This window comes from Pundamilia nyererei, unplaced genomic scaffold (assembly GCF_000239375.1).
Source record: "Pundamilia nyererei isolate P.nyererei 1_Seehausen unplaced genomic scaffold, PunNye1.0 scaffold00059, whole genome shotgun sequence".
Lineage (NCBI taxonomy): Eukaryota > Metazoa > Chordata > Actinopteri > Cichliformes > Cichlidae > Pundamilia > Pundamilia nyererei.
This window is the reverse complement of record NW_005187460.1, coordinates 2,558,567-2,583,880: the sequence shown is the minus strand read 5'-3', so window position 1 is coordinate 2,583,880 and position 25,314 is coordinate 2,558,567. Positions and strand designations below refer to the sequence as shown.

The 25,314-nt window shown below is 40.4% G+C and overlaps 3 protein-coding genes across 4 annotated transcripts in view; all 3 read left to right on the top strand.

Moving 5' to 3' along the window:
• The window catches only part of samd9l (sterile alpha motif domain containing 9 like), a 21,962-nt gene extending 13,326 nt beyond the window's left edge, over window positions 1–8,636 (top strand). For both annotated transcript variants that reach the window (XM_005734638.2, XM_005734637.2), the window contains 2 exons: window positions 867–930; window positions 3,741–8,636. In XM_005734638.2, the coding sequence (XP_005734695.1) occupies window positions 900–930; window positions 3,741–8,371 (4,662 nt within the window). In that variant the 5' untranslated portion in view covers window positions 867–899 and the 3' untranslated portion in view covers window positions 8,372–8,636. The remainder of the gene's footprint in view (window positions 1–866; window positions 931–3,740) is intronic.
• A 2,146-nt stretch (window positions 8,637–10,782) lies between these two features.
• gaa (alpha glucosidase) lies at window positions 10,783–17,678 on the top strand. Its single transcript, XM_005734636.1, has 19 exons — window positions 10,783–11,605; window positions 11,932–12,083; window positions 12,302–12,467; window positions 12,637–12,733; window positions 12,840–12,959; window positions 13,165–13,283; window positions 13,655–13,786; window positions 13,982–14,092; window positions 14,184–14,297; window positions 14,418–14,502; window positions 14,595–14,712; window positions 15,044–15,177; window positions 15,343–15,494; window positions 15,722–15,870; window positions 16,007–16,148; window positions 16,308–16,406; window positions 16,856–17,020; window positions 17,154–17,306; window positions 17,404–17,678. The coding sequence occupies exons 1-19, from the start codon at window positions 11,072–11,074 to the stop codon at window positions 17,467–17,469; spliced, it is 2,808 nt and encodes a 935-aa protein (XP_005734693.1). The 5' UTR covers window positions 10,783–11,071; the 3' UTR covers window positions 17,470–17,678.
• A 198-nt stretch (window positions 17,679–17,876) lies between these two features.
• tbc1d16 (TBC1 domain family, member 16) overlaps window positions 17,877–25,314 on the top strand; it is a 26,955-nt gene continuing 19,517 nt past the window's right edge. Inside the window, exons 1-2 of the mRNA XM_005734635.1 lie at window positions 17,877–18,727; window positions 23,750–23,962. Coding sequence (XP_005734692.1) covers window positions 23,782–23,962 — 181 coding nt within the window. The 5' untranslated portion in view covers window positions 17,877–18,727; window positions 23,750–23,781. The remainder of the gene's footprint in view (window positions 18,728–23,749; window positions 23,963–25,314) is intronic.

Below are 25,314 nucleotides of genomic sequence, written 5' to 3'. Positions count from 1 at the left end.
ACTGTACTGGTTTGCGGTGGTGAAGTGCGAGCGGGAAACAGTCGATTTACAGTCCATCTACATTCCTACCCTTACCAATGATCATGAGTTGTGGATAGTGATTGAAAGAATGAGACTGCAGACAAAAGCGACAGCAGTTATCTTAGAGATAGGACGAGGAGCTTGGTCATTCGGGAAAGGCTCAGAGTATAGCTGCTGCTCCTCTTTATTGGAAAGAGCCAGTTGAAGCCTTCCGTCTGTCAGGAATGTTCCACTGTGAGAAGGCCTCGGGGTAGACCCAGCACACTGGATAGATTTTGACTCTGGGCTGCCTGGTTGTGTTTTTATTTCAGTTATTTTATATTGGAGTCTAAATGACCCAGATTAGTTCATCATTAAAATGCAAATGTAAACTCATGAAAACTAGTACAGATTTTTGGTTGACAAAATATGTAAAGAAACAAAAAGTAGCAAAAATAATAATAATCTATGTTTTCTTAGACGACATTAATTACCTTTGGTAGTCCATGAATGCAATATATGTTCATCAGATGAAGGTTAACATGCACCTTATACTATACATTAGTGTCTAATAATAAATTACACAACACTGCGTGAGTTTTTTTTCTCTAGTATTCTGCCTTAAAGATCCTATATCAGTAAGCTCTATTCTTGAATATTTGTAATGTGTAAATTCTAATGTAAAATCTGACAGTATTTCACATTGGATTCAGGAGACATTTGGTACAATAACTCTATCAGGAAAGATAAAATTTACTAAAGTTATAGTCAGTTCCAGTTTCAAAAGTTAATGATAAAATTTGACAACATAAATGACCCAGCAAAAATAATACAGGACTTAATGTGACGGTTTTTCTTTTTGACAGATGGAATGTGATGATAAGTAAAAACCAATACTGATGTGTGACAAAACAAGAAAGGAAATCATGGGTGAGTGAAGTTTGTTTTTATGAGATCCCTTTTTTTTCTTTTTCTTTTTTTTTTACATACATGATACTTTTAGGTTTCTGTAGACTAATTGTATTTTGTTGTTTTAAACATTCCATGTTTAACTGGCTTTATCATCAGTGTATAATAACCAGACAGCTGAAAATGACTAACTATTTGCTAAATCTGAGCTATGGTAACTGCTTTAGTACAAACATCATCCTCTACTACAGCGGTCCCCAACCCTTTTTGCGCCACGGACCGGTTTAATGTCAGACAATATTTTCACCGACCGGCCTTTAAGGTGTCACGGATAAATACAACATGCTCTCTGGTTGCTATGGTAACGCGTAAACATTTCGCATAAACACGGGAAAAGACCCAGGGAAACCAAGTTAACAATAAAAACTCTGAAAAACCCTGAAAACCATAAATTTCACACCTGAGCCTCAACTCTCGGGGCCCGGTACCAAACGACCGGTATCACTGCTCTACTACACCAACTTAACATGACAAAATTAAGTCAGATTAAAACATATTTAGATGTATGCACTTTACATGGACATCTTCACATCTTCACCATATTGTCCTTCTTCCTGGCTTAAGAACTTTTAAATGTTACAGCTTCTTTAGTTGAATAAATACCTACTATATTACCAAAAATATAGTAGGTATTCATTATTATTATTATTATTAATAAAGTATTGTTAATATAGTAGGATTTATTATTAGCTGAAAATGACAAGTTGTGGGGGAATTTTCAAACCATTCTTTTAGGAAAAGGCAATAAAATACTATGAAAACACCTCAATACACATAAAGGTATTATTAGAAAATTGTACATAAAGTTTCAAAAGTAAAAATTATATATCTGTAGAAAAATGTTCCCCATCAGTGTTAAATTGATTAATATCATTGCTGCATATTTTTAAGACTGAGCTAATTTTAAATACGTAAGCTATTTACTTATATCCTCTTTAAGGTACAGCATAATCTTCTGTAAAGCATATATTTGCAGTGGCTGTCCTGTGAGAAAAAAAGATCAGTTGTTTGTAAGCTCAGAATCACAGGCTTACATCTTTTTTTCCCCACAAAGTGTATTCAAATATTAGTAACAAAAAAAACATCTAAAAAGGCTTGAGCCATGTGTGACATAGTTAGATATCATTATTTACAAGCAGAATATCAATGCACAATGAAGATATAGTGTTGGCAAAAGAGCTCATTACATCTGCTAAATTCAGACATTCCTATAGATGCTAATCTGACAGTTCTGTATTAGTGCTGCTGTCCCCTCTCCATCATCTTCAAAGTCATCTTCAAACTGCTTCCCCCTGCTCTCAGCCTACCAGGCTGAGCTGTTTCAGGACTTGGGCCACCTGCTGGATAAAGGTACTCCTACAGTTTGGGTGGAGATATTTATCGTCACTGATCTTATTCTCTGGACCTCTATGGGCGATAAAAAAATAAATAAAAACGCCACTACCATGGCCACAGCCAGGCATAGAGTCAAGGATGTTTACAAAAAAAATCTGAAAGTGGAGGTCAGTCTGTCACCTGAGACATCCCCCAGGTCCATTAGCTGCCAGAGATGCATGTGCAGTCAATCCATGGGTGTTAACAACTGTTGCCAGGGATTACAGACTACAGTTTGCAACAAAACTACCCACTTTCAGTGGCGTGGGTTCAGTTGCTACAGGGGAAGCCACAAAGGCTTTAGAGAGCAAAATCTCCTCTCTCTTTAGCCGAGGGGCAATAAGAGGAAATTAATCTAGACTTTTATTCCAGATATTTCCTCATTCTGTCCCATTCTGGATTTACGCTCCCTCAATTCTCATCTCAGAAACTACAAATTTAGAATGTTAACACAAAATGTGCTGTTTTGATCTATTTGATGGAGTGACTGGTTCACATCTACAGAATGATTTCCACATAAGCTTTAGTCCAGCACACAGGAAATTCCTAAGGTTTGTCTTCCAGGGCATAGCCTACAAATATCAAACCCTCCATTTGGGATCGGCCCTTGCCCCAAGGGTTTTCACCAGGTGTGTTGAAGCAGTTCAGAGCAACCATTTGACCTGCTTCAACACACTTGGTGTGTTGAAGCAGGTCAAATGGTTGCTCTGTTTCGCAACAGAAAGCTGGTCTCATTAAGAACTTGTATTTAACTGGGCTGGTAGGCACTGAAAACTGCTGCAGATCTGCTCTCCAGATCTTCTTTATGGAGAATGGGCACTCAATACAGAAATAGTGCACCAGCTGTGCATAGAGGTTTGGCCAGGCGAACCTCTATGCACAGTTCCTGTCTGCAGTTTTTCCCAAATTATAGAAAGGTGGCTCTGTGCCCTAAGCCTACCTTTGTGTCTAAGGTTAGGGAGTCTACCATTGGAGCTATCAGCTTTTCATCCACCGGCCATTTGCTGATTAGAGCCAGAGGCGGCTTAATTCACTTTGTCCTGTCTGCGCATTATGCATTTAGCTAAACAGGACTCAGGGGTTTAGGAAAAGCAACCAATTCTTTGTGTCCTGGGCTACCTCTCATAGAATGAAGCCTATGTCACATCTATTGCACAGGGGCTATTATAAAAGGATGTCTGTGTATGCAGCTTGCCTCTCGCCACATACATAATGCGATTAGGCGGAACGGCGAAAAAATGTTTTAATATACAAGGAATTTCAAAATAAAGAAGCAGTATAATATATTGTCAGTTTTTGTCATAAATAAAAAAAGTTATTGTCACACATATTATTTAACTGATGTTTTTATGCATAGGGTAATTCATGTTTTGTTCTGCTTTTTTGTCCTTTCGCAGCTGACACACCTCAGCAGTCACCCAAGAATTGGACTGAATCTGAAGTAAGCACCTGGCTAAGATCAATTGGAGTGAAGGAACAGTACATAGAAAAGCTCCATGAAGAAGAAGTAAATGGACAAATCCTACTTACACTAAATGAGGACTTTCTAAAAACAAAAATCTACATGAAGTCAGGGCCTGCTCATTTGATTATTCAGAGAAGAGATGAGCTTATCAACTCTCAGCAAAAATGTCAAGAAAAGAAAAAAACTACTGGTTCCAAAAGAACTGAGTTTGAGGAAAAGAGGAGTCAGAAATTGGTTCAGTCTCTTTCAACAGTAAGTGATGGTCCTCCAGCACAAACTACAGAGACAGAGCAAGATGTCTTTGAGGAGAACCACGCTTCTCAGGAACAATGTGTGTTAATCTCAAAGGAAGACTGTAAACCACGGCCATTTGATCAAGAAGGGATTGATTTTTTATATGTGAAACACAGAATCCTGCAGCCTGAATCAGGTGCTTTTAATCTGATATCGCCATGCCACGAATTTAAGTCTTTTGCTGTAGCTGCTACATTGGATCGCACAAGACTCCAAGCTAAGTTTGCCAAAGAGGTTCTTAAATTTGCAGCTGGTTGTATGAATATCAGATCAAATGGCACAATACACTTTGGTGTGATGGACAGCAAGGAGGATGGAGAATATGTGCACGGCGAGATAACTGGTATCCCTGTAACAGACAAGGATATTTATGTCGATGCTTTGGACTACATTGAAAGGAGTTTCTCCTCTGACAAAGAGCACATACGCCAGTGTGTGCGACCGCCAAGGTTCATTGAGGTTATAGATCGACAAAGTACAGAAAAGCGATATGTGGTAGAGGTTGACATTGTGCCATTAATAAGTATTGTCAAGAACAAAGTGTATGCAGTCCGTCTGCCAAACTTCAAAGAATCAACAAACAAAGTAGAGTTTGAGAAAGAGATGATTTTGCGAAGAGTGGGTTCAAAAACGGAGCCAGTGAGTGACAAGGACCTAAGTGACTTTTACCAAAGAGTCAAAGATCGTGATGCTCAAAGAGAAGAAGCAGAAAAAAATCATTTCCTTATTGCTCCAGAAGTGTGTCAAGACCTTGGAAGGAAACTCACCATGCTGATGACCAGTGGTAAGAAATTCATTGAAAAGGAAAAATGGTTCATACTCGTAACAAACAAATTCAAACCTGATGACCTTTGTAACATTGACTGGCTGATTAACATGAATATTTTCTGCGTGTTCGACTTTGACCCAGACTCAAAGATATCAGGTCTTTGCAGTAGATACCTTGAGTACCGTGCTGCAAACATGCATTTTTTGCAAAGCTACAGAATATCCACTGGCACGAGCATCAAAGAATTCACAAACCATCTGCATTTATTTGATCAAACTAGTTGGATCTTTTGCAATGGCCATACTGACTTCAAAGGAAATGAAACTTCATGTGACGAAATGACTTGGATCAAGACAAAAATGACTTTACTCCGAGAGTCTGTGTCTTTGATCTGTAAACAGATTTTGCCAAAAGGTACATTCCAGGTCATATTCCTATTAACATCACCAGTTGAGAAACCACTCTTGCACACCTTCTATGAGTTTTTCACAGACATGGAAGGCCATGAAGACATCATCTGCATCTGTGAATCAGAGGAAAACTTCCATAAGTGGCAAAGCTTTGCAGAGGGTTCATGTGGGAAAGAAGCTCTAAACAATTCCAGTGTTGTTGGAATGAAAATGAGCCACATTAATGCAACTCTGCAACATATACAACCTATGAAAGTGTGTTTCACCAAACACTTGCCGGTCTTTGTGAAAGGAACATGTTGTCTTGAAACACAAGTAGAGGAACAGATGTACTCACTGGAGATTCTGACGGTCAATCATTGCAATGAAACATGCAAAGAATTCATCAATGAGAAAAAAGAAAACATTGAGCGCCAGTTCTACCATGGTGGGAGAGTGACCTGGTTGAATTTCTGGCTTGCTGAGAACAAATATGCTGGAGAGGTCATTGAAAGAGATGCTTATCACGATACTTCCAAACTTCTCAACGATGCCTTGAAATATAATGCAGACCAGACTCCAGTGAATATCATAAACATCTACCATCACCCAGGAAGTGGTGGAAGCACTGTGGCAAGACAAGTGCTGTGGAACAACAGAAAAAGTCTAAGGTGTGCAGTTGTGAAGCCCTCATATCCAGTTTCTGTTGTTGCACAACATGCAGTTGAACTAAGAGAATATGAAGAAAAGGATCCACAGAGATGTCTTCCTGTGCTGCTCCTCACTGAAGACTCAGACAAAGAATATCTAGATGATCTCAGGAATGAATTAGAAGTTGCAGTTAATGTTAAACAAATCCAGTATGGCACCCTGTGTTTCATTTTGTTGAGCTGCAGACGCTCCCATGATCCAGAGAGAAGATGCAAGGAGTCTCCTTTACAGAATGTGTCTGTCACTCATAAACTGTCTGATCAAGAGAAGAGAAAGTTTTCTGGAAAACGGCAGGCACTCGAGGAAAGATATGAACCTCAATTCATTCTGACATTTGTTTTGATGAGTGAAGGATTCAGTGAGGTTTACGTTCATCAGTTTGTGAAACATCTGCTCCAAGACATTGACCGTCACTCTGTTGTCACTCGACTCATTCACTATGTAGCATTGCTGAACACAAATGTTCAAAACTCTTTCATCTCTCAATCGCACTGTGAAGCTTTGCTTGCCTTAACGATCCACTTGGAGAGGTTTCGCCACTACGAGTTTGAGAGCTCTCTAAGTGATCAGGCTAAGCTAGTCTTCTTGCACCTTCGAGATGACAAGACGCACATTGAATCAATCAGAATCATCCACCCACTTGTTGCAAAAGAAATTCTTCAACAACTTCTGGGACCCCAACAAACTCAAAGCAGTTTGGCGATGGATTTGCTCCACGAGGATGTGCTCTTTGAGCACAGATTTGGAAGAGATGAGTATCTCACATTTTTGAGACAACTTTTCATTCGGAGATCCAGGATAAGCAAAGGAGATAAATATGATAGCTTTTTCTCTCCTTTCATTGAGCATGTGTGTGAAAATGAGAAAAGCCCAGACAAAGCAATTGAGTTGCTCAAGGAAGCATTCGAGCGTTTCCATAATGATCCATTCTTTGCACAACAACTTGCTCGTCTTCATTATACTTATGAAAAGTTTGAAGAGGCTAAACACTGGGCAGAGACAGCAGCTAAACAGCTGCCCAACAACTCTTATATACTTGACACAAAGGGACAGGTATATAAGAAATGGTTCCAAGCAAAATGTAAAGCAATTGAAAATGTACCAAAGACGGTGCAAAACACAGCAGATGCTGTGGAAACTGCACTGAAAGCACTTGAGTGTTTTCAAGAATGTGAGAGAGCAGCTGATGCTGATATGGAAAATGTCAACACTTCAGGATTTTTTCACGAAGTTGAGGTTGGGTGCAGCCTGCTCAAACTGATTTCTTCATTACAAGTGTTTGCAAACAGATCCAATGGCCATGCAGAATGTATGAAGTACCTGTTAACTGATTACATCCCAGAGGAAGTTGAAGATGTTTGGGAACCATTCCATAACCGTTTGAAAAAACTTCACAAGACAATGCAGGATGCATTGGAGTGGATTTCAGAGGACCTGAGTTACTTCCAGACAGACATTGGTGCAGATGAAGAAGAAACACCTGAAAGTCCCGAGGAGAAAATAAGCCATCCACTGACATGGCTGGCAAAAAAATCCTCTGAGTATGGAAAGTACTTCAGTGAAGCGTATTCCACTGCAGTCCTACAGCATGGTAAATCAATCCCAGCCAACCTCACTCCTTTCCAAAAACGCATGATCATCTATCATCTTGGTGGCGGCAATATAACATCCATCCTTTCCAAGATAACTGATCAGAGGGATGCAGTAAAACTTCTAGAGCATATAATTTCTCTCTACCCCAGTAATCCATTAAAAGCCAAATTCGGTCAAAGGGACATTGTCAATTACATTGTGGCCCATATTTCTCTGAACTGCCTGTCACCGCAAACTCACAAGGTAGCTCATTTGAAAGATCTACAAGCACTTTGTTGTCAGTTTCCATCTGATAAAAGGAAATGTTTGCCAAGTGCCCTGTTCTTGCTTACATTGCTATTCTGGCCAGAGGATGACGACACAGAGCATGAGAAAGAAACCAAATATGAAATTGTACAATCAGCAGTTGAACACCTTGAAAAGGGTTACTGGAGCAAGATGAAAGACATTCCTCAGCGGAAGAGAAGGATTTATAGCCATTTTTTTCTGGGCAATGGGAATGGATTGGACAAGTTTGTCCACAAGAAAAAGTTTGAAAGAATCACCAAGTGGTTCTCAGTCAATGAGAAACGCATGAAGTGGTTTAGTGGTGAGGCATGGAAGATGCCAGAGATTGCCACAATGCTGAAGCGGGTTTCTGGGTGGACTGAAGATCGTGTGGTTTATCTTGAAGGTCCTAAGAAAAAGAAGTTCAATATCCTGCCTCTCTATGTACCTTCAGTGCCTCATAGTAATGAAAACATCACCTTCTACCTGGGGTTCACCTTTAGAGGCCCTGTTGCCTGCAACATCCTTGTGAAAAAGTAGTTGGTTGTCAACTTGCTGAAGCGTGGGCCTAGAATCCAACTTACTCCAAAGGGAAAGAAAAGATTGTGGATGATGACTGAAAAACCCACAAGCTTTGGACTGTTAGTCAGTTGGTCAAAAAACAAAACTTAAAACATGATTATATTCGTGAAGGTATTTAAGGTTCTTAAAAATACAACTGAACTTGCTTTGTTATAATATTGGCCTCACCTAGAAAGCACTTTGGGGTCATTTCAGCTTAAAATTGTTCTTTTTAAGTGTACTATATAAAGGGAAAAAAATTATATATTTACTCTGAATTTACAAATGAATACAAATGTATTCCTTAGCTTGTTAAATGTAATTTTTTAGGGTTCTGGTTGTTTTTGAATTCCTCTGTTTTCCTGTTTGTACTTCTAGTTTAGAAGGACTGAAGTTCATACTTGGTTGACAATTTGTACACTGATTTTACAAGCTGTCTTATACATGTTTATGTAAGCAAACCTAACGTGCAACCATTCAGAATGCATAGCAATATCAATGGTTGTCAAATTGTGTTCCATTTTACATTATAAGTGTTCTTAAAATATGTAAAGAAAAAGAGAAAAAATTAATACATTAAACTCTTTTTCCATTTATGATTTTCTGTTGTTGATTCTTTGACATTTCTTCTCAATTTGATATCTCCACTCCAGATTAAAATAAAATTATGATTTAACATTGGAACAACTGTCAGCTTTTAATGCAGACTTAACTGGAAGATGAACTTCCATTACATCAGAGGGTGTGGGACTGATAATTCATGAAGTATGTGAAAAGTTTTGTCTATTGCATGATGCATAAATGCAAAAGTAACATGAAGAACTGTGCACCTTTGAGTTAACTATCTTAGAAAAAATGTGGGTCCTGAAGGAAATCAGAATGGGAAAAATGGAAGTTAGAAGCTGTTAATGTACCAAAAAACAAAATGTATTGCATTTTTTTCATAATCTCTATCAAAGCCTTATCATTCTTGCTTTTTTTGTTTTGTTTTGACTTGGATCAAAACAAAAATGACTTTACTCCGAGAGTCTGTGTCTTTGATCTGTAAACAGATTTTGCCAAAAGGTACATTCCACGTCATATTTCTATTATAATCACCAGTTGAGAAACCACTCTTGCACACCTATGAGTTTTTCACAGACATGGAAGGTCATGAGTACATCACCTGCATCTGTGAATCAGAGAAAAACTTCCAGAAATGGCAAAGCTTTGCAGAGGGTTCATGTGGGAAAGAAGCTGTAGACAATTCCAGTGTTGTTGGAATGAAAATGAGTCACATTAATGCAACTCTGCAACATATACAACCTATGAAAGTGTGTTTCACCAAACACTTGGCGGTCTTTGTGGGAGGGACGTGTCTTCTCGAAACACATGTAGAGGAACAGATGTACTCGCTGGAGATTCTGACGGTCAATCATTGTGATGAAACAAGAAAACATCAAACACCAGTTCTGCATTTTTATGTCCTTATAATATATAAAAATAATAATAATGAACTAAATACATTAAACTTCTTTTTTCAGTTTCAGCTTCTACAGTTCTGCTCAAACTAAAAGAATTATTTTACAGTGGAACAAATATCACCTAATAACGCAGACTTAATGGGACAATGCCATTACATCACAGGCTTGATAATTCAGATAATTTGTGTACAGAATAGTCTTAAATTGGTCACATAGTCTGTGCATATCAATATGAAAATGAAAAGTGAAATAAAAACCAGCTATGCTCCTTTGACGAGAAAACCCAATGCCAAAAAAGTTGGGACACAGTAAAATATAAAGAGACCACATAAGGATCTCTCCAGATCTTCTCCAAATCTTTTGATATTATGTATAGTAGATGAGGAGATACTCAAAGTAAAACTTTCTGCATTGAGGAACATTATTCTGTAATTTTTTTAATATGTTTTTAAGACTGGTAAATCTCTGGTTTCTATACTTCTGAGAAACTCTGAGATGCTCTTTTTATATTGGTCATGTTACTGCTGCCAGTGAACCTAGTTAGCTGCAAAATGTTTCTCCAGCTTTCTCTTTTCAGTGCCACTTACTTTTTAAGACTTGTGTTGTGCCCATTATGTTATTCTAATTTAAATATTTAGTTTGTTTTCTATGTTTTATTGTGAATAAAATATGAGTTTATGAGATTTGCAAATCATTAAACTTTGTTTTTATACACATTTTAAATAATGTCCCAATTTTTTTTGGAACTTGGGTTGTAACTGCCACTGCTCATTCGTACAATACAGAAATCAGATTTGGAGGTAAGTTATAATTATTTTATGAAATATAATTAATGTTTTTAATGATAAAAGATAACCATCTGGTTTCTGTTTTTCATCTAAACTATTGCTATTTTGATCACTTTTGTCCCAGTATGCTTGCCCTAGTTTTGCGTTAGCCTTCATGTTGCTTCATGTTGATGTTTTTGATGTTTTCGGAAAGCATGTTTTAACCTAATTCACTGTAGACGTCTTGATTTAATGTGTCGCAACTTCACAACAATGTCTATTTTCCGACACTGCGGATAATTTGATTAGAGGGAACAGATAACCGCTGGACACCGTACTGGGACTGCTACATGTAGCTACATGACCTACTACATACCCTACTACCACTGAATATTTTCATGAAGACAGCGCAAAGTTCATTTAAGGATCCTTAGACTGAGCAATGCACGATGGGTCTGTTGTCTCACTTCACTGTAGCCGTGCTCCTCTTCGCATTTTCTTTATTAGCTTGTTTGTTCATGAACCGCTTTTTCACCAGTGAAGCCCGACGACAGATTGGGTCAGTTCGGGATGAGCAACATGACATCACGGCACATGGACGGCTTGTTTATAATCCCGCAAAGCCACAGAACAATTCAAGTCGGGGTATACACCCTGAAAGATCCCAGAAATGTAATATTTCCAGAGGCAGTGAATGCGCCATGGCCCCAGAGAGTCGGTTTGACTGTGGCAGGGACAAACTGCTCAGCCAGAGCGAGTGTGAGGACAGGGGATGCTGCTACGCCCCTCTGCTTGACTCCGCAGGACCACCCTGGTGCTTTTACCCCCGTGTGTATCCTGGCTATAAAATGGGACCCCTCATACCTACTCCTCGGGGTCAGGGTGCCACACTGACTCGTGCCAGCCCCTCCTACCTCCCCAAAGATATCGCCACTCTAAGACTAGATGACATTCAAGAGACAGCAGACTGTTTCCACCTCACAGTAAGCATTCATCCCCAAACATGTGATCAAGACAACACAGTCAAGGATAATATTTTAATTTTATTTTGCTTTATTTTTATGTTTGAAATAGTCCAACAAATCTATTTTATAAAAGCACGTTTGTCTTGAATGTCCTTGAATTAACCTAGGAATGAATATTTATGCTGACTTTTCCAGTAATTTTCAAATGAAATACACAAATAAAGAGTCCCACCAGTAGGACAGGCACCACAGTTTGAGAAAAAACTGAGTATTGGACCCTCTGTTATTTTACATACTTTGTCAATTCAAAGAAAAATAGTTATCAACCTTTTTTTTCTATGAAGTTAAAGGACCCATCATCTCAGCGGTATGAAGTTCATCTGCCAGGCGGTGTTCCTCAGAGCAAAGCCAATACACAGAGTGTCCTCTATACCACTGAATACCAGTCTGACCCATTTGGCTTTATGGTGCGACGGAAATCCAATGGAAGGGTGATGTGAGTAGTTCACTTCATTTTTAATGTATTTGAGGATGGACTATATAGTGAGTTTCATCATAGTGTCTGTCAATAACTTACTCTTATTTAGTCAGCTTGTTCATATTTGCTCTGTTATCTCTGTTCATATTTATCATTTTGTGCTGGTAGTTTTTTCATTTCACTTATATGTTTAAATCACTTTATTTTTTGTTTGTACACATCCTCTGCCTGTTTAGTATGAACACCACAGTTGCTCCTCTGCTGTTTGCGGACCAGTACCTGCAGCTGTCTACCACACTGGCCTCTTCTTTTGTGTCTGGCCTTGGGGAACATTACACCTCTCTCCTCTTGGATCTAAACTGGACTTCCCTGACTCTCTGGAATAGAGACATGGCACCTCATGTGAGTCTATTGCAGTGGTTCAATAACAGTCGTCAAACTCAAAGGTTAGGAGCGCCCCCTTCTGGACAGATACTCAAACGATTTAGACTATATGTCTGGCAGCAGACATTCATATTAAACAGTCTTTTGTAAGCTTTCTTTATGAGGTTGACACTGTCTTTCCCCACAGGCTGATGCCAACCTCTATGGCTCCCACCCATTTTACATAGTACAGGAAGAGGATGGCTTAGCACATGGAGTTTTCCTTCTAAATAGCAATGCAATTGGTACTGAGCTCTCTGATTCAACATCCCACACTTTTTGAATTCATTTTCCATAGAACAGATTCTAGCATCTGATGCCATTTCACTGACTTCCCAAATGTTTCTGTAGAGGTGATTCTACAGCCGACCCCTGCTCTCACCTGGGTGTCCACCGGTGGAATCCTGGATCTCTACATTTTCTTGGGTCCTGACCCTCAAAGTGTTATACGACAGTACCTTCAGATCATTGGTATGCAGCATGAGTGTCTGGCTGACATTCACTAACACATGTCCATGCAGTAATAAGCATGTATACTTACTACAAGAGATGTGAAGTTTGAAAATAGTAATTTGTAAAAGCATGTGAGCGTTTGTGCATTTGAACGAGTCCTGAGGCATCAGAAAAAGAAGGAATGCATTTGTGTGTTTCAGAGTTATCGTGTATCTGTCCCCAGGCTATCCTATGATGCCTTCTTATTGGTCGCTGGGCTTTCATCTGTGCCGCTGGGGTTACACGACCACTAATACGACCCGAAAGGTTGCACAAAGCATGCATGATGAAAACTTTCCGATGGTATGAAATTCATAGAAGATTCTCCATCTGTGCATTTGCTTTATACATTTGTTTAAGAAAGTATTCAAAATTTTATTTTACATTATAAATTTTCATTTTAGATTGATAACATTAACGATCCATGTGTAACAACAGTAACTCTAATGATAGTTAAAAAATGAATTGAAGGCAGTTTGTCCTCAGTTTTTCATGTTTATGATTTTAATGTTTACTTTTTTAATTATTTGTTTATAAGGTGGCTGATGTGCCAAACTGTCTAACTGAATGAAAATATCTTTAGAAGTCTTAGGCACTCACTGATTTTATGTGGCAGCTGGAGTCTTCATTAAACTATCTTTTTCCTGAGAATATTTAACCGTTTTCACCAACAGGATGTACAATGGAATGACCTGGATTACGCAAACAAGCGAAGGGTATTCACCTTTGACCCCTGGAGATTCGGGGATCTGCCAGAAATGGTGGAGGAGTTTCACAAGAGAGGCATGAAGTACATCCTTATTCTGGTGTGACATCTTTGTGTTTAAAAGACCTGACAAACTACTATATACATATATACATTTGCATTTGAATTTGATGCAAACAAAACATTTTTGTTCTTGCTTTCACTGGAGCTAAAAGCAGGTATTAACCATATTTTTCCAGTGGAGGGCAGCAAAAATGTCCTAACTTTTGACTGAGGCTCCTCGTTTATGTTACAGGACCCAGGGATAAGCAGCAGCAGCACCCCAGGAACGTACCCTCCCTTTGATGATGGGCTTAAAAGAGATGTCTTTATCAAAAACGCTACAGGGCAAATCCTGATAGGGAAGGTGAGATAGGGTTGGGGTGGGTGGGGGGCAATATGTATGTAGCATTTTTTTTTATCTGAAAATGTGGGGTTGTCATATTCTGTATACGCAGGTTTGGCCAGGCCCAACAGCCTTTCCTGACTTCACGAACCCAGACACCAGACAATGGTGGGAAGACTGCATCAGAGATTTTCACTCTAAAGTTCCTGTGGATGGTCTCTGGATTGTATGTGTACACAGGACAGGGTTGTAATTCACAAATAATGTGCATGGCTTTTTTGAAATGTGGACATTTATTATACACTATCAAATAAAAATTGCTTTCCACGTTTTTCTTTCCACACAGGATATGAACGAACCAGCCAGTTTTGTGCAGGGCTCGGTGGAGGGCTGTCCTGACAGTGACCTTGAGAACCCACCATACACACCAAGTAACACATTTAAAAGCACATAAACATTCAGATTTTATGTTGTTGTTTTTTTTAAGACAAAATGTTATTCTACAAAACTCTCCGACACACAGGTGTCGTTGGAGGACGGTTAAACTCAGGAACCCTCTGTATGTCGGCTCGGCAGAAGATGTCATTTCACTACAACCTGCACAATCTTTACGGACTCACAGAAGCTTATGCAACACACAGGTTGGGCCAGGATGTGATTAGACACAGTTGCACAGTTAGTTGTTTTGTTGTGGATGAAAGAACGAGTAATAAATATATAGTAACACTTTGTAAACATGATAATTTTATGAAACAGTGATTTTATTGTTGCATAAAAAAGTCAATAATTTGACATGAAATGATAGAAATCGAATGCTTTTACCACCTGGTCATATAACTTCTCACTTCCTGTGATGTCTTGTAGGATTCAGAATTTGAATTTGGAATAATGGTGCCCAGTGTTATAGATTATGTACATGTAGCTGTTCTTTGTGGGGGTTTTTTTTATCCTGGGGTTTGTTCCCATCCTCAGTGCTCTGCTGAAGATACGGAGGAAGAGACCCTTTGTGCTGTCACGCTCCTCTTTCCCCGGCATCGGACGCTTTTCTGGAGTGTGGACAGGAGATGTCAGGAGTGACTGGGAGCAGCTCAGATTCTCAATTCCTGGTGAGAAAATGTCATTTCTGAAAGGTCACATGAACTGGCCTTTTGAGATCCTCTCATCTCGTAAGAATATTGACCCAAAACATCAGAATTGGAATGTATTTTTGAAGTTACCACAGCTTGATAGTGAATTGACCTAAATGGAGCTTTTGCACCTGTCCCCTCCAGCGGTGCTGCAGTTCAGCCTGTTCGGGGTCCCTCTGGTGGGAGCGGACATATGCGGCTTTGGAGGCAACACCACTGAGGAGTTGTGCGTTCGGTGGATGCAGCTTGGGGCCTTCTACCCATTTATGAGGAACCACAATGACAAGCCCAATGCTGTGAGACACGGACGCTGATACTGGTTATGTTTATGGTCTGTTAATTCAGATGCACGTGCAAACTGTTTAGTGACAGTAATTGTCGGGGGAGTTATATGATGAAGAAGAGGTTTATCCAGCATGTTTTTCTTTTCTCGGGTCATGTAGAGACGTCCATCTGTTTCATCTATTATTGAAAAGGAGTAACTCAATCTCTTCACTGTGTGTGTGTTTGTCTTGTCCCTCAGGCTCAAGAGCCCTATGTGTTTGGGCAGCAGGCCCAGGCAGCCATGCGGAGTGCGCTGTATCTCCGTTACTCCCTACTGCCGTTCCTTTACACACTCTTCCACCATGCACACACCTCTGCTGAAACTGTGGCCAGACCTCTATTCATGGAGTGTGTGTCCTCTTCATAGCTATTCTTCCCTTACTTTTTTGGTACTCTATTGTAATGCATAAACAAAGCCATTTAGGCCATCTCAGTTCACTTTTCATCTTTCTTTTCCTCTTCCCTGTATGTCCATCGCTCTTAGGTTTCCCAATGACCCTAACAGTCGGACCATAGACAAACAGTTCCTGTGGGGGAGTTCACTTCTTATTAGTCCAGTTTTAGAGCAAGGGGCTGTAGAACTGGCTGCATACCTGCCCCCCGCCACTTGGTACAGCCTGCACAATGTGAGTCACTCAGTCATATTCAGCTGTCTCTGACAACACCACTAGAATGTATGAGCCACACAATAATAAATCATGTATGAATCATGTATGAACCATGGAGGGACGTGACATTAGTGTTTACTGGATTTACAACCTTATGTTGTGTTTTGGCCTCTCAAGGGTCAGCCTTTCTACAGTAAAGGGCAGTTCCTGCTCCTGCCAGCTCCTCTGGACACCATCAATGTTCATGTGAGGGGAGGACACATCATTCCCCAGCAGGTGGGTGTTTGTTTTAGGGGAAAAAAGCAAATGTTTGAAGATCTTGATTCTGTTTGGAGACACAATTTACAGGTTTGATGGAAAAACTGATTTTAAAAAGGGCTTGTTAAGTTATGCTTGAGTTCAGTATAAAAGAACAAAGCAAAGCACATCGTTTACTGGATAGTTATTCATTCAGACATTGCAGTTTACGGTAGTCATTAGCAGTACATCACTTCACCCTGTGATGCTTTTCTTTATAAGCAATACAGCTCTTTGAAGGAATTATTTCGCTACATGGGAGAAATCTCTTTTCATCCACAGTCTCTATGATCAAATGTTGACCCATTACTGTCACGACTTCCTAGATGAGGTGTTAAAGTTCAAAACTAGCTGAGACACTTGGAAGAAAAGAGGATGTTTTGTAACTTAACATCATATTTTCTTTGATCTTCCCTTTTCTTGCGCAGGAGCCTGCTTTGACAACCACAGCCTCACGCAACAACCCTTTCTTCCTGACTGTGGCGCTGTCAGCGGGCGGCTGGGCCCGGGGCGACTTGTTTTGGGATGATGGCGAGACCGTCGACACTTTTGAAATGCAAAATTATTGCTACGTTATCTTCTCTGCTGAACAGGTAAGTAGAGATTATTTATATTTCCATATGGAAAGCAGCAGAGACTTTGCTATGCATTGTGATGCACGACTGCTTGATGCAAAAAGTGTGAATGAGGGACAGTGTTTCACACACATCTCTGCCTTTACTTCAGTCTCAGGTTGTGAGTAACCCTCTAAAGCTGAATGGGGCACTGGACAGTCTGGTGCTGGGAGGGCTGCAGGTTTTCGGGGTGCCTTCACCACCTCGCTACATTTTAGCAAATGGGGAGAAAGTCAGGGACTTTACATATCGCACTGACACCAAGGTGAGCTTTTAACCAGCAACATATAAGCACCACTACTTCCATCATTTCTTTGCCTCAAATAAACTTTTGTCTTTCTCCTCCCTGTCTCTTCTCGTAGGTTTTAGCAGTGACTAGTCTGGCCTTACCCATGTCAGAAGTGTTTACGGTCCAGTGGGTTCTCTAATACACTGAGTTTCATTTAAAAGAAAAAAACACTCATTTTGTGCACCGTAGACTTGCTGCATCTCTTCTTCAAAATTGCCGGGAATTTGGATCAGCAGGTTTGTTGAAAAACAACAACAAAAAAACAAAACAGGACATGATAATATCACAGCACGGGAGCCACCGTGGTATATCTGGTTTGCATGTCCTAACTGCTACACTCAAAACGGTTTAATGCCTTGAAATGTATTTATTTTTTATAACTATTTTAATTGTTTTTATTTTTGAAAATGATTTTTGCATTTATTTTTTTGTGAAATAGTTAAAAAAATAATTCAAAATTGTTTGTCTGCAGCACTTGTGTAGCATTTACTATGATGAGATGTCACATTTATTGTGTCCTCTGAACAGTTTGATAAAAGCCAACCATGATGTAACTGACTCATAGCTGGATGAATCCTTGGATGAGGGTGATCATGCTCCCTCTGAGTAATTGGACTTGCATGCCCCACTAGTGTATGCATTTGACACAAAACTACTGCACACTTTGTATTCTGAGTGGTATGTATGTATGTATGGTTGTATGATTTACATTAAGCATATTATTCTAGTGGGAAAAAACCTAAAAAAATAATCAGGTTTGTACTGGCAGGTAAAGGCAGCAGTGCTGGTGTGTGAAGAGCCTCTGACCAACTGTATTCAAGCCTTTGCCAGTGACCTTTAAAACGTCACTTATGATGAAAAAGCTCTGCTTTTTTATGATAGGCTGGGGCCGATGACGACTGCGGATGGTGTGAAATGCATTTGTATTTTCAAATGCTGCCATGCTCCAACTTTTCTTTCACTATTTTGAATATGAAATCTACGCCCAGGCTTTTTTGGATTGAAAAACCCATTTAAATTTCCGGAAGCAGCAATAAATTTGTGGATTGGTCTGGGAGCTGTGAAGTCAAGTAGGACGCAAACGATCGGGTAGTTGTAGGAAGCGCGACATGTGCGGGCTACAAATTAAACCGCACGCATTGTTAGTCTAGCGCGAGCTTTTACTTTGAAAATTCGAACCGGAAGTGTATTTTTTCCGCTGTAGAAACCGCAGCAGTCAGACATGTAGCGTGCCCTGTCGGAAAACAAGGATACAAACAGGACTTACAGTTAATAACAACAGAGCCGGATCTGGGAGAAAGGAGGCGAGACAGCGCCGGTACGTCCCGCTCGGCCCCTGCCTGCCCGGTGTGATGGCTGTCCGGTGTGGGCTGTAGACTCCTGCGGCGGGACTGACGGTGAGAGCTCAGCTGCTTTAGCCCCCTTCCCCTCTCGCTCCGCTTCTCTACAATTTGCTTGTTATTCATTCATTTCTGCCGCTGGAACAGGTGTGTGCCAAAGCGCCGAGGAGGACGCTTTTCTCCGGTACGAGCCCGAAGTGTTTTTGTCTCCCGGCAACTTTTAAGTTGCATGCAAACGCGGACGGCTTTAAAACACCAGCCAAGCAGTCGGATTTCGGCCATGGCTCAGCTGAGCTAAAGTAAAATATTTATGTTCAAGGTGCTACAGAGTGAGGCTCAGGCCACAGAGCCACAGTAAATACTCGTAAGGGCCTGCGTGTAAATAGGCTTGTCCATCCTCGCCTCCGCTGTCAGGCGGATGCTGCCTGTCAGGACTGTATTGATAGCTGATGGACATCACGGCACGCCTCTGCTGCACAGGCTGCCCCACCGCAGTCAGGGCAGGGATCAAACCACCCCCAGGCACCCTTTTATGTCCTCAGAAACGCGTTGACCCACGTCACGGGTGCACGTCTAATCTGTATAACCTGAGCGCATCGTAATTAAGTTAAGTTTCTCAAAGTGCTCCCTATGTGTGGGACCTGTTAGAGACAAGTTGTAGTTTGTGGTCTGTTTCCTTTGCAAAATGAGATGGATACATGTTATCACTTCATATTTAATAAAATAAAATTAAAAAAGGTGAATCATCTTTTCAATTCTATCTATAAAAAAGCTACTTATCTTTGTCCTGTTTGTACTGCAAGTTATCAACACCATATCTGAAAAAAACTTAATATTGGTTTACACTTAAGTCATTTTAACATGTAAAACAAGTTTGGCCAAACCAAAAAGAAAAAATGAGAGAACTATGCTGTGTTTATAACCATTTCCCACTGAGTCACCTGTAACGTTTTATCATAACTCGCTGACTTCAGAAGAATCTTGTTTCTCAGCCTTCCTCTTTCCACCTGCCTTAGGCATTAATATACAGTGGTGATGAAATAGGAGTGTTAAGTATTGGCTCCTTCATTCATATGTCACAATGTGACAACTTAATTAATGTAGCCCAGAGGTGAGAATTTGAGATCGTGGAAGCTTGTTGCTTTCTACATTTTCAGCTCAGCTTCAGTCTTGCAAAGTTTCATGTTCACATTAAGAGTTTCAATCTTTCTGGCAGGTGATCCGTTAAAAGTTTGCGAAAAATGTGCATCATTCTGTCTGTCACAGCAGGACTAGACTGAGGCGAACATGGTGTTTCAGTCTTGAGCATGTGAGCGGTTTGATAAAACTGAAAGGTCAGAGAAGAGAGGGAATGTGCGCGCACGCCAAGGCGTTGACAGCATAAAGATGAAGGGGGAAGGAAAGAGTGAGAGGACGCTGTCCAGCCTGATTGAGAAGATGACCCGGTTCACCCTGTAATCGCATACAGACCAAAATAACTACACAGTAGCAGGGATTTCACAAAAGAATCATTTTTACGGTCTAGCCCTCTTATTATTTGAATAATGGTCAGTTTGCATGTTTTATGTGCATGGATCAGAGTATGCAGAAATACAACTATTCTTTTTCTTCATTTACTGCTAGTCTGAAGTATTTATGTATATTCACTCATAGGCTACTGTATTAGCTGTACTTTCCGAGTAGTGGTTAGAACCCCCTTCCCCCTTAAGAATTGCCTTCATTCTTTGTGGCACAGATTCAAAAAGGGTGCTGGAAACATTCCTCATAGATTTTGGTCTATATTAACATGACAGCATCACGCAAATCTTTTTTGGCTCACATCCATGATGTAAATCTCCTGTTCCACCACATCCCAAAGGTGCTCTGTTGGATTGAATCTGGTGACTGTGGAGGATTGCCAAGAAAATATCCCCTACACCACAACACCACCATCACGTGACCTGCGAATGGATCCATGATTTTTATGTTGTTTACCCTTCAAATGTGGCAGCAGAAATTGAGACTCATCAGACCAGGCAATGTTTTCCAATATTCTGTTGTCCACTGTTGGTGATCCTGTGTGGACTGTAGCCTCAGTTTCCTGTTATTAGCTGATAGGTGGTGTCGACTTCTGCAGCCCATCTGTTTCAGTGTTTGAGGTGTTGTGGATTCATTGATGCTGTTCTGCAAACCTTTGTTTCATCAAAGAGACATTTTTACGCAGACCAATGCCGCTCACTGGTTATTTTTTTCCTCAACCCTTCTCTGTAAACACTAGAGATGGTTGTGTGGGAAAATCCCAGGAGATCAGCAGTTTCTAAAATGCTCAGAACGGCCGTCTGGCACCAACAACCATGCAATGAGCATTTGTCTCTATTCTGATGCTCAGTTTGAACTAGAGCAGGGCGATATGGCCAAAAATATTTATCACGATATATATTTGAAAATTTGCGATAACGATATAACTGACGATATAATTAATGGGAGACAAAATACAACTCCACAACATTACCAGCGCAAAAAAACCCATCCATTTATTTTCATTTAAACAAGCAGCTGTTTTTTGTGTGCATTAAAGCTATATAAAAAAATTAACAGTGCAAATGCAAATTTCTTGCTGAAATTCCAGTAGAAATGGGCAGATATATCCTGAGCATAACCATGTACAATATCCACTGAAGTTAAAAAGAGGTGCTTTGCAACATTAAACTGCATTGTGGCAAATAAAAAAAGTCAAATACGTATTTTTCGGACCACAAGGTGCACGGGATTATAAGGCACATTAAGCGAAACAAAGCAGTCGGATAAATCAAACTTTATTCAACTCATACTTCTTGCTTCTGTACCATTGATTCCTTAATGCTGTATTCTATCACAGCTGCTCTATTCCCATGTTGTTGCAGTATATTAATGACTAACCTTGTATTGTGGCTGGATTATCTCAGACTGAAGTTTGGTCCGTTTACAGCATGCTGCCATGCGATTGCATTTGTCTCTAACCATCAGAAACCCTCACGTTTATCGAGTGGAAAAGTGTTAGCATTCATCCTGCACTGCTTCACTGTTTTTACTATGCTAACATAGCTGTGTCACTAGCGGTCACGTAGCACATCATTATATACCAGCTAGCCCAACTTCAGTAACCCTACAAAAGTCACTGCTGTTTAGTTTCCTGTCTTCATTTATGTTGGAAGTGATAGCAGAGCTGTACGTTTTAATTTTTTCAGAAATCTCTCAGTCAGAACATGCAATATCATGCTTAGGTAACTAGCGAAACTAGCGAGCTAACTTCCGCTAACTTCCAACTCCGTTAAATGTAATAAATTCTGTTTTCATGGATGCTTGGATGTTAAACTTAATTGTTACACCTGGTAAAGCAGCAATGCTGATCGTTTTTATTAAAGGTGAAATAATTTAGACAGTTTTTAACTCTCAATGTGCCACAGTGTTCGTTTGACTTTGGGACCTGATGGGGGCCGAGTTTTGGACCCAGATTACTCCCAGATTTACAAGCACCTTAGTCAGACAAATGTGGTAATAATGACGGCCCGCTTGCATGTTCTATAAAAAAAATGTCCTTTGGTGGGTATCTGACGGACAAACACCAAACCAGTTCCACATCACTGAAGTTGCACCATTTTTACAAACCAATTCTGGTTCAGCCATTGCACTCAACGATCCGCTTTCCCCCTTCTCATTCTCAGTTGCCGCCATGCTTTTTTTTGGAACACGTGCGTATGTAAACAAAGGCGCGTTTTACCCATATTTATTTTCTTATCGTTGCCTAACATTATACCGGTATTACCGTGAAGGGTATAATATGGCCCAGCCCAAGTTTGAACTTCAGCAGGCTATCTTGACCATGTCTTTGTGCCTGAATGCTGTCATGTGATTGGCTGATCAGACATTTGTATTAAGCAGCTGAACCGTTGTACTTAATGAAATGGCAGGTGAGTGTACAATAGATTGTCTTATGACGGGTTCAGTAGCAGACTAATCTTGTCCCAAATTCAACAAAATGTTAATGTGTTAATCTACTAATTAATCTACTAAATTAAAAACAGTGATGAGCAAAACTAGTAAAATGGGACTAAGCCTAAGATTACTGACATCTGCAAGAAACCACAGACACTTTCTAACCCCCACCCCCCAAAAAAGTGGTCCTGCACCGGATTTCGTGCCAGTAGCTTTCCTGTCTGGAGCCTGGCATCAGGAAGTGGGGTGGCTTCTTAATCAAGCAGAGGTAAACATGCCCTCTGAGGAAAAAGCAGGGAACATTCCTCAGATAGTGAGGAGTACATGCCGGGGTATTCAGCCTGCAAGAGAACAAGGTTACGCACTTGCATTGGATTCAAAGATACAGGCACAGCTAAGATAAATAAAAGTTATCATTGCATTCTGCAGTTCTTTGATGTGAATGAAGAGAAGTTAAATGCAAAAGTAAGGCTTTAATTAGTTTTCTTTGAGTCTGCAAACTAAGATCCCCTTTAAACCTTATCAGAGACGAAAGCCTTCAACAACACGCCGAAGCAGAAGCTTCAAAAGAGCCCTGTTACATCTAACTTGACATCGTCTGCTTTCTTTCTAAAGCAGACAAGTTAAACACTGCTGGTGTGACAAGCTGATCCCAATTCATTGCTGGCATTGATGTCATCTGCTGGCTACTGATAACTGCCCTGAATTTCACACAGATGGAGTAAAGTGTGTTTGCGCACGTCTTTCTCTCCGTGTGTGTACACACAACGGCATATGTGTGTGCTGTTTGCAAAAGGTGGGACACCCTCGGCTACACAGTAGTACAGTATGCAGAAGGTGGTAATGTGTTTGGGAGCGCAGGTGCACGGCAGAGAAAATGTGGGATGGGGAAGTGCTGAACAAGTACGGCGGGGAGAGGGGATCCTTGTAGGGCTGGGCGTTGCAGTAAGGACACTGCAGTAAATACTAGCACACGTGTGACAGAGGATCAGTGCAGCTCTTAAACCAATTTGTGCTGCACCTTCTGTCAAATATTTACCTTACTGAAATTATACTTTTAATTTTTCCTTTATATCCTCCCCTTCACCTGATGACTTTTTCTACTCCCTAATCTCTCATATTCAGAGGATGGGCGCAGTGTCCTGGTGCCTGAGGAGATGTCTTTGGGTCGGCTCCTACGGCGTGCCTCCTCCAAGGCCTCCGACCTCCTGACCTTTAACCCTGGGGCGGGGGGCTCATCGTTACGCTCGGGACTGGATGGCGAGATTATCTTCTCCAAAAATAATGTTTGCGTGCACCCCGCGGAGCCCCTGCCTGGCCTGGCTGAGCACCACCCAGGTTAGACTGAACCAAGTGTTTCTTCTTCTAAACTTTTCAACTTGACAAATACAACAGAAGAAAATACATAAATGTGCTGCAAGTAGCCAAGACAGTAATACAGTTGTTTATAGAGGTCATGAAAAAGTGAAAATGGCTGAGACACTTGTTAAGTGTTTTGTACCCTTTTAATTTGCTCAAGTCAGCTATTTGTCCCCAGCTGTTACTTAGACTTTTTTGCAGGGTATTACTGACTATGCAGTGCATTTGTCTGTTTGATTGTGTTGTATTTGCAGCGCATGCATTACATGTATTACATTACATTGTGTTTTATCTATCTGTAGCTGGCATGGAAGTGCTTTTTACACCTCGGCGCTGGCAGTCGCCACAACTGGAGGTGTTATACTTTGGGGGCTGTGTGTTCATTCCAACTTGTGAATGTGATATCTTTTTGGCGGTTTGGCACAACTGGTCAAAGTGCAAAGACGGTCAATGTGACATGCCTCGTTGTTCAGAACATGTTATTTGAGAAACTCCGGGAGATTACACTACTGTGCAAAAGTCTTTATTTACCCTTCATTTCTTTTTATTTTGCTAAAAAATGGGAAATGGGTGCAGCAATTTACAGTATATATAAGGCAAACAGCATTTGAAAGTCAATATATAGTGTCACGGCACAGCGTGAACTCTTAGCAATCTCTCTTGTAATTTCTTTAAGCAGTCTTCAGGAATAGCTCTCCAGGCTTCTTGAAGGACATTCAAAGCTCTTCTCTGAATGTTGGATGCCTTTTGTTCCTCTATCTGTCAAGATGATCCCACACTGAGGTCTGGGGTCTGGGTTGGCCAGTCCGTGGCTAGTGTTCCACTCTGTGTTTTTTCTATCCCTGTAAGCTTTTAACGTATTGGCCGTGTATTTTGGGAACGCTGGGAACGCTTTTGTATTTTGGGAACGCTGTCATACTGAAAAATGAAGCAGGTGCCACGTCAGACATCTTTCAGATACTTATGGTGGATGAAAATCTGAAGGTATTTTTCTGTACCTCAGTTTTGACAAAATCCCCAACACGGGCTGAAATGCAGCACCAAACCATGACAGTCTCCATCATATTTTACAGATGGGTCTAGACACTGTTATCCCTCTCTCCTGACCTCCTCCTTAGATATTGACAAGTTCTCAGCCTTCTTTGTCTTCTTAACAGCCTCCTTGACAAAGCTTCTGTGAACAGTTCATTGATCAGCTGAATAGGATGTGACTTTCAGACACTCTCCAGCTATAAATTATAGCTGGAATTATACTAATTAATAAAAATTATAATAATTCACTAAAAGGACTAGATGTCCTTTTGCTGAATTATTATAATTATTATTTTTTT

What these genes read in the sequence shown, in the direction of transcription:
- gaa (XM_005734636.1), top strand. Translation starts at nt 11,072, where the DNA reads ATGGGTCTGTTGTCTCACTTCACTGTAGCCGTGCTCCTCTTCGCATTT. An exon ending in ACAATGACAAGCCCAATGCT is followed by an intron (nt 15,495 to 15,721) that starts GTGAGACACGGA and finishes CTTGTCCCTCAG; the next exon opens with GCTCAAGAGCCCTATGTGTT. An exon ending in GACACATCATTCCCCAGCAG is followed by an intron (nt 16,407 to 16,855) that starts GTGGGTGTTTGT and finishes TTTCTTGCGCAG; the next exon opens with GAGCCTGCTTTGACAACCAC.